General features: G+C 59.4%; 1 protein-coding gene across 1 annotated transcript in view; it reads left to right on the forward strand.

Annotated features, from left to right (window-relative positions):
* The window catches only part of NUP210 (nucleoporin 210), a 90899-nt gene that overhangs the window by 17303 nt on the left and 57860 nt on the right, over nucleotides 1-15736 (forward strand). The window contains exons 4-6 of the mRNA XM_068982179.1: nucleotides 3259-3355; nucleotides 7715-7865; nucleotides 10348-10480. Of these exons, the coding sequence (XP_068838280.1) occupies nucleotides 3259-3355; nucleotides 7715-7865; nucleotides 10348-10480 (381 nt within the window). The remainder of the gene's footprint in view (nucleotides 1-3258; nucleotides 3356-7714; nucleotides 7866-10347; nucleotides 10481-15736) is intronic.

Here is a 15736-nt window from a genome sequence, read left to right on the forward strand (position 1 = left end):
GGCGAGACTGACATAGAGACACTCACCTCACTGGTGAGCAGATGTGCAGGCCCCGCCCTGCCCGGCATGCAGTGGGCGCTCAGCCCGCTAGCTGTCACTGGGTGGGTTCTGCCTCCGGAGTTCTGCCAGGTACTGGGGTGCAGCATCTCAGGCTGGGGGTTAGGTCAGGCCCCACGTGTACCCCAGCAGGCACTGTCTGTAATCACTCTGGGGGCAAAGGGTGAAGGGTCCACAGGTTGGGAAGCAACCCCAGGGGGCTCAGAGGCGAGGCGTGGAGATCACAGGTCAGGAGAGTTTTTTAGAAGCTGTGATGCTTGAGCCTCGAGAGGTGTGGGGTCCGCCAGGCGGGGACCCTGTTTCATCCTTGAGACTGAGATTGGAGAGGCCGCACTGCCATCTCCTGATGCTGAGTTTTTCCTGGGCGCTGGGGTCTGCGCCAGGGTCTGGGATCTGTTTTTTTGGCCTGAGGTGGTCTGCAGGGTGTCTGTCCTGGGTTCGTGGTTTTCTGATCTCTCCCAGCCTGCATGTGGCTGGTGCCCGGGCAGCGCTGGGTGGCTCTGGTCCCCCAGACGCCCCGCCCCCGTCCTGACACCCAGGCTCTGCTCAGAGCACCTCCCATTTGCTTTCAGAGGCTGAGCCCCTCGGGCCACAGCCGGCACCCCCGCCTCCCCGTGATATCCTGTCCTCGGGGCTCCCGGCGTGGGGTGAGTCCCTCCCCTCTGAGACCCCCCAGCACTTCCCAGCCCGGCCTTGGGGTGCGGGTGCTTTTCAGTCTGCCTCTGGACAGGGTCGGGGTCCCACCATTCCCTGTTTGGCGTTGGACTTTGGTCCAGCAAATGTTCGTTAATGTTTGCTTATGTTTTCCAGCTGCCCCCCTGAGACCAGGGCAGGGGGCGGGGGGTGCCAGCTCCAGAGACTGGGTCCTGGCATTTCTTTGTTACTGTGAGCACTCGGCACCCAGTAGGGCTAACAAACACATTTGAAACAGACAAGTGCCCGAGCCTGCAAACTCCTGCTGACCATGTGGGTCCTGCAGCCTGTGTTGCGGGGAGGCGCCCTTGCTCGCTGTCTGCTCTGAGAAGTCGTGCTGAGACTGCTTGCTGTCTCCTGTGGCTTCATTCCGTCTCCCAGACGTCAGGGCCAGCTTCACGCAGGGCCGTGTGCGCCACAGGGCCCTGGGCTTGATTTAACGCTCCACTGCTGCCGTCTTGAAATTTTAATGCGTTTCTTTTCGCGCTTGTGTGTGGTGAGTGGGGTCCGCTGGGACTTGGAGCCTCGGGGACTTGAGATGCTGCTTCACTGCCCCCTCCCTGCCCCCGGGGTTCCCTGCCTCCCGTGCCCCGTCCCCTGGTGTCCTGGGTCCTGCCTGGCCTGTCCCTCGTGGTTCTTGTCCCATGACGACAGCCGCCTTCCATCCCCCTGGGCTGGGCGTGAGCACGCCAGGGTGTGTCGCGTGGAGCACGGCCAAGGCCTTTCCTGTCCCAGGACCCTCCGGTCCAGCGGTTGCGTTTTGGCCAGAGTGAGCCTCTCCCCTGGGCTCATCCGGCTTCCGAGCACATCTGGGCACAGCTTTAGAGGTTTAGCATGGAGGTTGGGGGGCCAGGAAGGGGAGACGCTGACTCCATTTCCCGGGGCCTGCTCAGCCGGGACGCAGCGTGTTGGTTCAGCAGCTGGCAGGGGGGCACCCCAGTAGCTGGCATGTCCGTGTGTAACCCGAGTGGCAGGGCAGGGGCTCTGGGCGCCTCTGAGGGTCCGTACTCACACTGGGGTATCGGTGCCCTTCCAGGGAGCCCCTTCATCCGGCCCTGAGTCTGGGGCTGCCTCTGCCTCCTTCCAACCGCCCCAAGTCTGACTTGCCTCCTGACGCCTTCCTTCCCTTTGGGATGAGGGCCCTGAGCGAACCAGGGCCCCGCAAACCAGGCGCTGGCCCTGGGTGTGCACCTCCCCACGTGGGCGAAACTTCCAGAAGCCCACGGACGCTTTCTGCTCTAGGAATGGTCCCACAGTCATCCCTCCCTTCACGTCTGAACGTGCAGGCGGGAAGGGATTGTGATGCTGAAAACAGAGCTCCAAGCGTAGCCCCTGAAGTGGATGAAGACAGGGATTTCCTGTCGCCAAATCCCAGGTTAAGAGACCCTGGGAGGCCTGCCGCAGCCTCCGTCTCCTTGTCCTCAGTAGGCCATGGTGACCTGGCTGGCACCCTGCAGGCCCCGCCTGGGGCCCTGTCTCCTCTCGGCCTTCTCCACAGCCCTAGACCTCAGAGGTGGGCTGGGGCAGACTCTCAGGCCTGTCTGACTCCGAATGCCTTGGTCTTCGCACCATACGCAGAGCTTTTCGAGGCCCCCGAGGCTCTGTTTGGGGGGCTGGCCGGGTGGGGAATATCCGAAGATGATTGAGGTGGAGCGGGAGAGGCAGTAGCCTGTGCTGGGGCGTGCGGCGGGCCGGCGGAGAGGCTGGGCCAGCCGCGGGCCACTGGAGGAAGAAGGGGCCAGGCCGCCGGATCTGTGGGCTTGTGAACTTGGACACATACACTGCGCTTCTTCATTTGAAATGATGGGAACCAGTGGAAAGGGGCAAGATCAAAATCACCCGGGGAAAAGGCGACTGTAGCTCCGGGCAGGCCAGGCCTCTGAGCCCCAGGTTTCATCTCCCGCCCTGCTTCTGAGTGTCTGTGTAGCAGCGCTAGGCATTGCCCTTACCTTGAGAAGGTGTGTACAGAGGGTTTCAGCCCCTGCCTGGGTCCTGTTCCTCCGGAAATCATCGCCCACTTATGTGCTGGGCTCCGCCTGTCCTCCCGTCTGGCCCAAGGCATGCCGCCGGCAGTCAGGACTTCAGAGCGGAGGCCAGCTGTGCGAGGCCCACCTCCTCCACCGGGACTGGGGCTCTCGGCGTCTCGGGGAGGAGAGAGGATGGGCACGTGAAGCCAGACGGCCAGGGTTCCTCTCCCAGCACGGGGAGGGGATGGGGGGTTGACTCACAGTCTCAGGAGCCGCTGTCTAGACTGAAAAGCGCTTACCCACTCGAGGGGTGAAGGGTGCACAGGTGGGACGCAGTGTGTCCATGGGAGACCCGGGGTCAGGGGGCAGCCCCACTTGGTCACGTGACCCTGATCCCTTACGCCTCGGTTTCCCCTCCAGAAGGGAGGCTGGAGATGGTGCCCCCCCTGCATGGGGGGTGGTGCTGAGTCCGCCACCCGTCCCCTTGGCCCCGGGCGGGTAACTCGGGTGCATCCCCCCAACCCCTGCTCTGCTCCTGCAGGAAACACGTTCAGCACGCTGGCCGGGCTGGTCTTTGACTGGACGATCGTGAAGGACACGGAGGCTGACGGCTACTCAGACACCCACAACGCGCTCCGGTAAGAGGTGGAGGGAGGTGGAGGGAGGTGGGAGGGAGGTGGGAGGGAGGGTGGGCTGGGGGCTTTCACCTTCATCGTCACTGTTAGCACCCCCGTCAGCGAGGAGCGCAGGATGGTTCCCAGGCTGCCGGCCGACGTGCCCCGGGACTGGTCCAAGTGTTCAGCTCGCGCAGCCGTGCCGGGGCCTTGTCCCGGGGTGTGTTCTGGGGGCCGTTGTCGAGGGCGCTGGGCTGTCCAGCTGCAGCAGAGAAAGCTCATCCTGTTACCTGGAGCTGTCACGGGGTGCCAGAGGGGTGGGGAGGGGCCCCACGGTGGGTGAGTGGGTAACAGTCCTGGCTGGGAGGTCCCTCCAGCTGTGACAGCTGGTCACAGCTGTCCAGGCACGGGAGGGTGCCTGTCCCAGCGCCGGGCGGGACAGGAGGCGGGGGCCAGTTCTGCAGACAGACGGGCGCCTTGTGGGATGGACTCGCTCCCCATCTTGACTTGGGCGGTCCTCCCGACAGCTGGGTGGCTTATGTTCCCCTGTCCGCTCGCCTCGGGTCGGTAAGGGGTGGAGCCGGACTTCAGCTGTTCTGGTCTGTGGGAATCCTCACCGTGCCGCATGGCGGCCGCTGACCCCACCCTGGCCGTTCACGCTTACACCAGGGAAGACGGGGGTCGGTCTCCGATGCACGGACCCCATCAGGTGCTCGTTAGCTGTGTGGCCGGTGTTACCCGCACTGGGCAGGGCGGACAGGGCGTTTCCGTCGGCGGAAGGTTCTGCTGGCCGGCACTCGTGCGCTCCCGGAGTCTGGGCTAACATCCCCTGAGAGGAGGTGGCTCAGTGGTAGAGAACCCGCCTGCCAATGCAGGAGACGCGTAAACATGGGTTCGATCCCTGGGTCGGGAAGATCCCCTGGAGGAGGAAATGGCAACCCACTCCAGTCTTCTTGCCTGAAGAGTCCCATGGAGAGAGGAGCCTGGTGTGCTGCAGTCCATGGGTCACAAAGAGCTGGACGCGGCTGAGCGACTAAACAGCAACAAGGGCAAAATGCTGCACCGCGCCGAGCTGCATTGAATGCAGTTTTGCGGGGGAGGAAGACTTACTTTTTAAAGATTTGCAGCGATTTTCAGCCTACAGAAAAGTTGAAAGTACGGTACAGGAAGTGGATTCCCCAAACCATTTGAGAGCAAGCAGCCAGCCTGGCTGTGACCCCCGATTATTTTAGTGTGCGTTTACCACCTCTTAGGACACTTCCCTGCATATCGACGAGACAGTCATCACAGTCAGGGGATTAACACTGATGCCTGCAATCACCGGACCTCATTCAACTTTTGCCAGTTTACCCTGTTTGTGGCAAACACACAGCCCAGGGCCCCCTGCCTCAAGCTGTCCTGTCTCTCCTCGTCTCCGTCAGCCTGGGGACTTGGTCCAGTTTCCTGGGCCGCCTTTGACTCCTGGGATGTGGGACTTGTGATGATGGTGGTGTAGATATTTTGTAGAACTTCCCCCATTCCAACCTGACGTTCCCTCTGATTAGACCCAGAGTCTGCATCTTTGCAGGAACATCACCAGAGGCGAGATTCCGCATTCTCACTGCATCTTATCAAGGAGCACTGACTTTGTTCTGTCATCCTCGGGGAGGGTGGTGTCTGCCAGGTGCCCCACTCTGAAGTCGCTTTCTCCCCCCTTGCAATTAATAACTTTTTTTTATGGGGAGTTATGAGTCTGACCTCTTATTTACACTTTAAAAAGTCCAGCTCAGGGCTCCAGGAAGCACTGGGGCTCAGCTCACGGCCATTTCCACAGCGGACACCCTCACAGCCTGACACCGTGTAAGCCAGTTGCCCTCCTGGCTCAGAGCTCTTTGGGGGCTGGGCCGTCAGCCTCCATCTCCTGAATGATGAGCTCTGGAACTCCTGCTGTCTTGTAAGCCCAGAGTGCAGGCTTTAGGTCAGAGAGACCTGGCGCCCAGGCCTGGCCTTGTCGTGTCCTGCCTGTGGCCGTCGTCAGGGACTGTGACCACCTGAGCGCCGGCTGCCTCCTCCAGCGGATGGAGGCGTCACCGTGCCCGCCTCCAGGGGTGCCGGGTGGGGAGCACCTTGACGGGATGAGAGCCCGTCGCCAGGCCTGGCACACACTAGGTGTTCAGGATTTGCGGGCTGCCTGCCCCCTCCCCCCACCAGCCCTGTTTCCTGCCCTGACAGTGGCCTGGAGCTTCCGAGCACCGGGCGTGAGCTGCGTGCTGACCCAAGTCCAGGAGTGCTGAGAGCGTTGGAACCAGAGTGTCCTGGGCTTTTATTCAGTTCAGCAGGCGATTACTTACAATAGCCAGGACATAGAGGCGACCCAGATGTCCGTCGCCAGAGGAATGGGTCAGGACTCCGTGGTCCATACGCACAAGGGAATGCTACTCAGCTGTGGAAAGGAACGCATGAGTCAGTTCTAACGAGGTGGATGAGCCTAGAGCCTATTATACAGAGTGAAGTGAGCCAGGAAGAGAGAGACGAATTTCATCTCTGAGCACACACGTGTGGGTCTAGAAGGGCGGTGCTGATGATCCTCCATGCAGGACAGGAGAGGAGACAAGCACAGACAACGGGCTGTGGACCCGGGGGCAGGGGAGGTGGGACGCTGGGGGGCAGGGGAGGTGGGACGCTGGGGGGAAGGGGAGGTGGGATGATGGGGGGGAAGAGGAGGGTGGGACGACGGGGAGGAAGAGGAGGGTGGGACGCTGGGGGGAAGGGGAGGGTGGGACGACGGGGAGGAAGAGGAGGGTGGGACGACGGGGGAGAATGGCTTTGAACATACACAGATGTACCTGGTGGCTCAGGCTGTGAAGAGTCCGCCTGCAATGCAGGAGACCTGGACTCCATCCCTGGGTCGGGAGGATCCCCTGGGGAAGGACCTGGCAGCCCCCTCCAGCATTTTTTGGCTTCCCAGGTGGCGCTAGAGGCAAAGAACCCGCCTGCCCGCCCGCGCAGGAGATGTAAGAGACACGGGCTCGCTCCCTGGGTGGGGAAGATGCCCTGGAGAAGGATAGGAGAGGACACCCCCTCCCGTATTCTTGGCTGCAGAATCCCATGGACAGAGGCGCCTGGTGGGCTACAGTCCATAGAGTTGCAAAGAGTCGCAGAAACGACACTGCTGAAGTGACGTAGCATGCACGTTACCGTATGTGGAGTAGGCAGCCAGTGGGAGGCATGGCTTAGCATGCACGTTACCGTATGTGGAGTAGACAGCCAGTGGGAGGCATGACGTCAGATGCAGGGAACCCAGACCCCATGCTCTGCGACAACCCAGAGGGGTGGGGTGGGGAGGGGGCGTATGTATACCTACGGCTGATTGGTGTGGATGTATGGCGAAAACCCTCACAATATTGTTAAGTAATTATCCTCTGAAAAATAGAAAATGATAAAAAAAAAAAGAACCCAAACTCTTCTGTATGCAAAGAAAACAAATTTCAGCACGCAATACCTTGTGCAACGGCGAGGATATGAATCACTGCAGCACTCGGCCGACCTTGGGGAGAATGAACGTGTCTGACTGCTCTCGTTCGGGCGGAATGGGAGGCTTATTTATAGATCTCAGTCTGTCAGGAAAGACTCAGGCTGGCCCCGCTCACCAGCCTGCGCTCTGGGGGTCCCACTCCATCCTGAATGCTCCCTCCCTTCCCACAGCCTAACGGTAGGGCTAGGGTAGGATGCAATGTGATCCCTTGTTCCTGACACTTGAGGGGTCATCGCTGAACCGTTTCCCAGATGCAGGAGCTGGCCGGGGAGAGGAGAGTGGGACTAGTGGGGAGCCCTGGCTGGGCCTCTGGTCCTGGGGCTCACCCTTCCCGTCTGTGAGACCAAAGCTTTTCATAAAGTTGACTGAGTGAAAGTCACTCAGTCGTGTCCAACTCTTTGCAACACCATGGACCGTAGGCTGCCGGGCTCCTCTGTCCATGGGGTTCTCCAGGCAAGAATACTGGAGTGGGGTTGCCATGCCCTCCTCAAGGGGATCCTCCCAACCCAGGGATCAAACCCAAGTCTCCAGCATTTTGGACAGATTCTTTACCATGTGAGCCACCAGGGGTCCCTCAGCTAAGTAGGCAGTCCTCAGATTTCAGTGCTACCTTTGATGAGAGTCACAGCTGGATGTTTATAAAATGCAGGTTCCCAGGTGCAGACCAAGGGCCGGGCCGGGGACTGAGAGCCCAGGTGTTTCCGGGGATGCTGGAAGTTCTGAGGCAGGGGGTTCTGAGGACGGTTTTCTAGGCGACACCCACTGGGTCATTTCTGTGGCACCTGGCAGCACGCAGAGGAGCCACGTAGAGAGAGTGTGTGAGGTTCCTGGTTCCACACGTCAGGGCTGAGCACACGCTCCTTTTCCAGCATCCTGACATTCCTGGAATCCACCTACATCCCCCCCTCGTACATCTCAGAGATGGAGAAGGCGGCCAAGCAGGGCGACACCATCCTAGTGTCCGGGCTGAAGACGGGCAGCTCCAAGCTCAAGGCGCGCATCCAGGAGGCCGTGTACAAGGTGGGTGCGGGCGGCCCTGGGCTCCGGGGCGGCATCTGGATGCACGGGCCCCTGGCGTGTCTACTAGCGGAGAGGAGATGCCGTGCGGGGACGAGGGTCTGCTGTGAGCCGTGCTTGGGAACAGGTGGCCTGGAAGCCAGCACCGGCATCGCTGCACCCCCAAGGTGGTCCCTCCATTTCACCCTGTGCCCCGGTCTTGAGCCCCAACTGCTGGCTGCTTTCTGGAAAGATCAGCTTCTGGGGTGCGCTGACTCCTGCTGTGCGCTGGGGCTGATAGCTGGTTAAGAGCTTTCTCGGCTGCTTCTGGTCCCGTGGAACCCGAGAGCCCATGTCTGGGCACCAGAGCCGGGCATGGAGACATGTCGTCCGGCAGCAGCTGCCAAAGTCAGGGCCCCGGAGATGGGTGCTCCCCGCTTCTGTAAGTCAGGTGGGCTCGACTGAGGCTGGGGTGTGGCGGTGCCGCCCGGCCCAGCCCCCGCAGAGCGCTCTGGGTGGGGGGACCCCTCTGGTCAGGACGGCTGGGCGTACTGGTCTGCTGTCTGCATGCCCTGGGCTGGGGTCCTGCCAGGAACGGTCTGTCCAGTTGTAACAGTCCTGTGGGACCCGGGAGCTCAGCGCCCCCACCTCAGCCCCCAGCATGTGGTGATCTGGCGTGTTTCCTGGGTGGTAGCTACAAAGCCTGGTGGAGATGTGAGAACTGGGGCACCGGGGAGGGGGCGTCTGGGCTCCGGGGCATGGCCGAGCAAGGGTCCGCTGGCGGGAACGAGTCCAGCGGGCGATGAGTCTCTGTCACAGCGCGTCTGAGCATCTTCTTCGTTTCTTCTTTCCTTCCTTCCTTTCTGATATTTTGGTCCCACCACACGGCTTGCGGGATCTTAGTTCCCCAACCAGGGATTGAACCCATGACCTCAACAGCCAAAGTGCTGAGTCCTAACCCCCTGGACCACCAGGGAATTCCCTGAGCACTCTCCACGGGCTGTGCCTGCTCTGGGCCCCAGGCGGTAGGTTTCTGCACAGCCGGGCCCTTCAGGGACGCCTGCCAGTCCCCGCAGCCCTCTGGTCTTTTTCCCGTAAGTGCACGCGTTGGTTATCGGCTGTGCTGGGCCTCGCGGCTGTGCGGGCTTTCAGTTGCAGAGATGGGGGCTGCTGTCTGCTCGCAGTGCACAGGCTTCTCGCGGAGGTGGCGTCTCTCTCTGCAGAGCACGGGCGGTAGGGGCGTGGGCCTCAGGAGCTGCCACCCCCCGGCTCTAGAGCATAGGCTCAGCGGCTGTGGGCCCGGGCTTGGCTGCTCCGTGGCGCGTGGGGTAGTCCCGGATCAGGGATCAAACCCGTGTCTCCTGCAGGCTCTGGCAGATTCCTTACCACTGATCCACCAGGGAAGCCCCTGACTCAGGTCTTTAAGACCAGACGTTTTGGGGGCTCATCTCTCAGGTGCTGGTCTTAAAAGGTGGGGAGCCTGATGTGAGATCCAAACCCTTCCCTCCTCAGGGAGAGGCCCCGGGTTTGGGTTCCCTGTGAGGGGTGAGGTTTATGATGAGACTGTCCTGGAATCCTAGGCGCTTTGATGTGGTTTCCCTGCTGTTTGTCCCGTGTGAAGAGGTTGCTTTGCCAGTTTTTAGGGATTTTTTAAGAGGAAATTGTTGCATATGTAGTTGTAGACACAACTATATGGGAGGGGCTGAGTGCAGGGTCTTCCTGCATTGTCACCGGGAATCCTAAGGTTTACTTAAGGTTAAGTGAGGATGCATGTAACATGTCAGATCGTGTTCAGTAGAAAACCCAAAGAGACCTACAGAGAGGTGCAGAACCGGCCTGCGTCCAGGGATGAGCACTGCTTGTCCTCCAGGGAACACGTCTGCATTTCTGTGGACAGGGATCCCTTGCTTTGCCCTCCATTTTCCCAACTTTCGGGGTGACGAGCAGCTCCAAGACAGTGGAAGGTGCAGGCCCCACAGAGTCTGACCACCCGGGGGCGCCCCAGACTGCATGCAGGTGTCTGCCCCCGATTTCGAAGTCTGTCATGATGCTTCCTGAGCAGAGAGTCTGGGTGGGGACGAGAGGCGGGCTGGCGGGGTGGCCTGAACAGTGGGCGCTTGTCAGAGCGCAGCGGTTCCTCCTCGGGCTGCGAGCGGGCCCCCACCTCCCTGGCCTTTGGGGCTCTTGCCTGGAGCCCCTGGCACCTCCATCTCCATAGCCATCACTCCTGGCTCCTCGATCTTCTCTGTACTTCTTACATTTAAAACTGACCTGCAGGCTACACGCTGTAAAGTGCTGTGCTCGGGGTATTTTGGCCATGACCTCTGAACGCCTGCCCCCTCTGCCACAGGGCCCCCTGGGGCTTGGGGCGTTCCAGGGTGTTGCCTTGGTTTCTCAGCCTCGCCTGCCTTCAGTGAACAGGCTGAAAAGCTCTTGAGGTTCTGTCTCTCGCCCACACCGACCCCCACTCGGGCTCACCGCCCCTTCTCTCTCTTCCTCACGCTAGAACGTCCACCCCGCGGAGGTCCGGCTGCTGGTCTTGGAGAACATCCTCCTGAACCCGGCTCACGACGTCTACCTCTTGGTGGGGACATCCATCCGCTACAGCGTGCAGAAGATCAGGCGAGGGAAAATTGCAGGTGGGCCCCCCGCTGCGTGCCGCGCTCAGGCAGCCTTTTTATCGCAGTGAAATAGGCATGACGTGGAACTTGCCGTTTTAGCTATTTCTTAAGTGTGCGTTTTAGTGACATTGATTATATCTATTGATAGATTGTTGTACAGCCATCGCCACCGTCATCTCCAGAACTTCCTCGTCTTCCCAAACTGAAGCTCTGAGCCCGTTAAGCACTAACTCCCTAGCCCCCTTCTCCAGCCCCTGACCAGCCCGCTTGTACTTTCCGTTTCTATGAATCCGACTGCTGTCGGGACCTCATGTGAGTGGAATCGTGTAGTGTCTGGCCTTTTGTGGCCGGCTTATTTCACTGAGCAGAGCGTCCTCAAGGCCTGTCGGGATTGGACCAGGCGTCACGACGTCCCTCCTTCTCAAGGCTGAGTACCTGTCTACTGTCTGTATAGACCACATTTTGGACATTCATCCTTTGATGGACACGGTTTCTTCTGCCTCTTGGCTATTATAAATAGTGCCTCTGTGAGCAGAGGTGAACAAACATCTTGAGATCCTGCTTGCAGTCCTTGGGGGTTTATATCCCTTTGTTTGAAGAATGTCAGAAGCCACGAGCTTCCGCCGGACTGGGTTTTGTTCCTGGCCTGGCGCTGACTCCTGGGCGGCCTGGATGAGGCACTGCCCCATTTTAGGGCTCAGCGTCTCTGCTGGAGCCCTCAGGGCCTTTCTGCCTGTGTCGAGGGCACGATGGATGAATTATGGTGGATTTGTTCCGGAAGCTCTAAGGCGCTGTGTACGTGTGATGCATTCTTGGTGGTGAGTGTTCTTAATGCATCACCAAGCCTGCTAAGAATTATCATCATCATCATTCTGTTTAGTTTACACATGTTTCGTGGTCAGAGCCCAGGGCGTCCAGGCTTGTGGGTACGAGAGTGTCCCATTCAAGGCCTGCGGGCTGCGAGGCGTGTCCGGGCAGGCGCCTCCCCCAGTTGCTGGCTTCCTGTCTGTGAGGCAGGGCAGCGGTTAAGAAGTGTGTAGCTGCTCCAACGTCGGAGCAGCCTGCGCCTGTTCCGCAGCTGGGTCTGCAGATCAGGGTGGTGGATCTGGTCTGTCATTACCGTGTAGCAGGCGCTGCAGGCCTGGGGAGGCCTTGGGGTCCAGCCCTCTCCCACTCAGGGTGCCCTGCTGAAGGGCAGGAGACTGGGGGTCCTGAGCAGCCCTAAGTGGTGGGCGCTCAGCGTCTGGCTCTTCTGCGTGTATCAATGTGGAGGTGGGGTGTGTACAAAGCTGGGTGGGGTCCTGGCCCGAGGCTGACGTGCCCCCCAGATTTAGGACCCGGGTGTGGCCTTCTGAGACTCTTGAAGGGGAGATGGCTCAGGGGCGGAGTTCTCGGGATCCTGCTCCTGAGTGCTCAGGGGGAACGCGGTAGGAACAGGTTGAAAGGCCAGAGGGCACCTGGTGGGGGTTCCTGACAATACCACCTCCCCCTGGGCACTGTCGAGAAGCACCTTGTGACCGGATGGAGGCGGTCTTGAGACGTCTGACTGTGGTGAGCATTTCCTCGGTGTTGTGCTTGTCATGTTATGACCCAACAATGCTGTGACGGGGGTTTCAGTACTACCTTGTTTTACTGAGGAAGGAAAACAGGTTTACAGATGAGGAAACCGAGGCACAGATGCCCGATAGTCACAGAGCTGTCAGTCCTTCGCCTGTAATACCACGCCTGCGGGATCGGGGCATCCCGGCCCTGGGGAAGCACGACAATGGCTCTCTGTCCTCCCAGGGCAGGGCGGGTGGCCTCTTTGCAGAGGTGGATGAGGGTGGAGAGGTGTGCCCCCACCAGGGAGGTTGGGGGAGATTTAATAAAGCGGACTTCACAGCTTACCCTTCAGTGTCTGACGGACAGCACATCCCAAGACACCCAGACGACTTTTGGGCTTGGTCACTGACCTCCGGTAGAAAGCAAAGAATGGAACCCAGGAACGTTAGTCCCGGAGAGGAAGTAGTTAAGCTGCCTTCCTTGCATCTGTAGGGTAATGAGATGGAAAATGCCTCTAAAAATAAACGCACCTGCGTGACTGATGGCACCAGGCGCCGGGGCTGGCGTGCCTTCCAGACAGATGCTAGGGGACGGACGGGGAGGAGCCAGCACCGACCCACTGTGAACAAGACATCTGGGTGGAAACGCACTGTCCGTTTTTTTTTTTTTTTGGATGGCTTGTTTTTAATTGACATAGAATTCACATTGCTGTCATTTTTAACGGGCTGCCAGACAGGAAAGTCAGGGGGACGGCGTCGTGACAGGGGACCTGGATTTCGGCGAGCCCTAGTCTTGTATGACGTGCCGCAGAAGGCTCAGAGGATGACACCCAGAGGGCAGTTACCCCAAATCCGTTCTTCAGGTTTTCTCTCAGTCTTTCTTCCTTCCAGATGCAGTGTTCCTCCTTTTCTTTCCTATTTTCATCTCCTGACGTCTGCCTGCCTTCCGTTAAGTGACGGTGTAAGCGAAGGTGTTTGTTGCTCAGTCACGTCCGACTCTGCGACCCCACGCAGCGTGTGCTGTGTCCCTGGGGCTCTCCCGGTGAGAATCCTGGAGTGGATGGCCATTCCCTTCTCCGCTGAGTGGTGGCGTGCTTTCTCATGAGCCTGTTTGTTTATGGAGCCCCTGCTCTGTCTGTGGGCACTGTTGGGGGGACCGCAGCGGTCGGGGGGCGGCCCAGGACCCACCCACCTGGGTCTCCAGTGACGGCCTGCAGTGGGGCAGGTGAAGGGGGCGAGGGGCCCAGAAGAGGGATGTCTGTGAGGCCCTGCTTGGTCATCAGTGCACGGTGCTGGTGTTGCAGGCTCGCCTGGCGCAGTAACCAATTGTGAGAACAAGACGTGGGGAGGACGTGCTGGCTGAGGAACAGGGTGTCTAAGGAGACCTCGGTGACAGGGCTGCTGGAAATTCCTGGGATAAATCGGGCTGAGGTTGAAAGATGGATGGGTGGGGAGCAGGGGTTCCTGAGTCCAAGACGCAGCTTTTAAAGGACCCAGTGCACCCTGAGCTGCGGCTGCCCAGAGCGACTGTATGCTGGGCTGCCTGCAGGGCTGGGCTCAGAGGCAGGGCTGTGTGCTTCTCCTCGTCCTGGGCTTGGACCCACCTCCCCAGGAGCTCCGTGGTCATCCCTGCAGCCTACACGGGGTGGGGGTGGGGGTTCCGGCAATCAGAAACACGTCTGGAGGATCAGCCAGGGTTGAGGGGGGTCAGAGCCCGGCTGCCCTCCTGGCCATGGAAGGGCACCTTTGGGGCTGGCCTCTTGCCCTCAGCAGTGGTAGCTGGGCTGGGCTGGGGCCCAGGAGCAATCTCCTCCACCTGTGGACGGACAGGAACCTTTCACATCCGCAGAGCCTTCCCTGCTCAGGACCTCTGACAAGCAGCAAGGTCCTGTGATACAGGAGGCGCTGGAGAGGTTCGCCAGGCCAGCCCCTCATTTTCGTTGTCTTCAGTTCAGTTCAGTCGCTCAGTCGTGTCCGACTGTTTGTGACCCCATGAATCGCAGCATGCCAGGCCTCCCTGTCCGTCACCAGCTCCTGGAGTTCACTCAGATTCACGTCTATCGAGTCCGTGATGCCATCCAGCCATCTCATCCTCAGTCGTCCCCTTCTCCTCCTGCCCCCAATCCCTCCCAGCATCAGAGTCTTTTCCAATGAGTCAGCTCTTCTCATGAGGTGGCCAAAGTACTGGAGTTTCAGCTTTAGCATCATTCTTCCAAAGAAATCCCAGGACTGATCTTCAGAATGGACTGGTTGGATCTCCTTGCAGTCCAAGGGACTTTCAAGAGTCTTCGCCAACACCACAGTTCAAACGAATCAATTCTTCGGTGCTCAGCCTTCTTCACAGTCCAACTCTCACATCCATACATGACCACAGGAAAAACCATAGCCTTGACTAGACGGACTTTAGTCAGCAAAGTAATGTCTCTGCTTTTGAATATGCTATCTAGGTTGATCATAGCTTTCCTTCCAAGGAGTAAGCGTCTTTTAATCTCATGGCTGCAATCACCATCTGCAGTGATTTTGGAGCCCCTCAAAATAGTGTGACACTGTTTCCACTGTTTCCCCATCTGTTTGCCATGAAGTGATGGGACCGGATGCCATGATCTTCGTTTTCTGAATGTCGAGCTTTAAGCCAACTTTTTCACTCTCCTCTTTCGCTTTCATCAAGAGGCTTTTTAGCTCCTCTTCACTTTCTGCCATAAGGGTGGTGTCATCTGCATATCTGAAGTTATTGATATTTCTCCCAGCAATCTTGATTCCAGCTTGTGTTTCTTCCAGTCCAGCGTTGTCTTAGGGCTTTGTAAATAGAGTTACATCTTGTTGTGCAAGATCCTTCCAGAGTCAGTTTATGTATTTCCCAAAAAGGGCCTTTTTCGTTTGGAGAACCTTAAACAAGGGAGGAAACGGGTGCTTCTGAAGCAGCACCGGGCTCTGTTGCTCAGTGAGCGGCGTTGCCTTGCTCTTTTGTTACGCGTTTCCTCGATGCGGGGCCTCCCTGGTGGCTCAGCGGTGAAGAATCTGCCTGCTGACGCAGGGGACATGGGTTTGAGCCCTGGATCGGGAAGATCCCCTGAAGGAGGAAATGACACCCCACGCCAGTATTCTTGCCTGGGAAAGCCCATGGGTAGAGGAGCCTGGCAGGCTATAGTCTATGGGGTCGCAAAAGAGTCGGACACAACTGAGTGACTGAACAACAGCGGCAGTCCTCCGTGCCCTGCAGCCGTGGTCTGATCCCTGGGTGCGTCGTTTGCAAGCGTCTCGGCCACCGCTGGGCCTGTGGACCGGAAGTGGGCCGTGCGGGCCGGAAGTGGGCCTTGTGGACCGGAAGTGGGCCGGAAGTGGGCCGTGTGGACCGCAAGTGGGCCGGAAGTGGGCCGTGTGGACCGCAAGTGGGCCGTGTGGGCCAGAAGTGGGCCTTGTGGACCGGAAGTGGGCCGTGTGGACCGGAAGTGGGCCGTGTGGGCCGGAAGTGGGCCGTGTGGACCGGAAGTGGGCCGTGTGGGCCGGAAGTGGGCCGTGTGGACCGGAAGTGGGCCGTGCGGACCGGAAGTGGGCCGTGCGGACCGGAAGGGCTTCTCTGTTCCAGGCGTGTCACAATCCCCTGCCGGGCCTGGGCTGGCCCCTCCCCTGCAGTCTCCTCCTTACCTGACCCCCGACTCCTCCCTGCTCCCTGAGTTTGGTTCAGTGGGCCTGGGATGGGACCAATTATTTACAGCTTCCCAGGTGATGCTGA

The sequence above is a fragment of the Capricornis sumatraensis genome, chromosome 10 (assembly GCF_032405125.1).
Source record: "Capricornis sumatraensis isolate serow.1 chromosome 10, serow.2, whole genome shotgun sequence".
In the NCBI taxonomy this organism is placed as follows: Eukaryota; Metazoa; Chordata; class Mammalia; order Artiodactyla; family Bovidae; genus Capricornis; species Capricornis sumatraensis.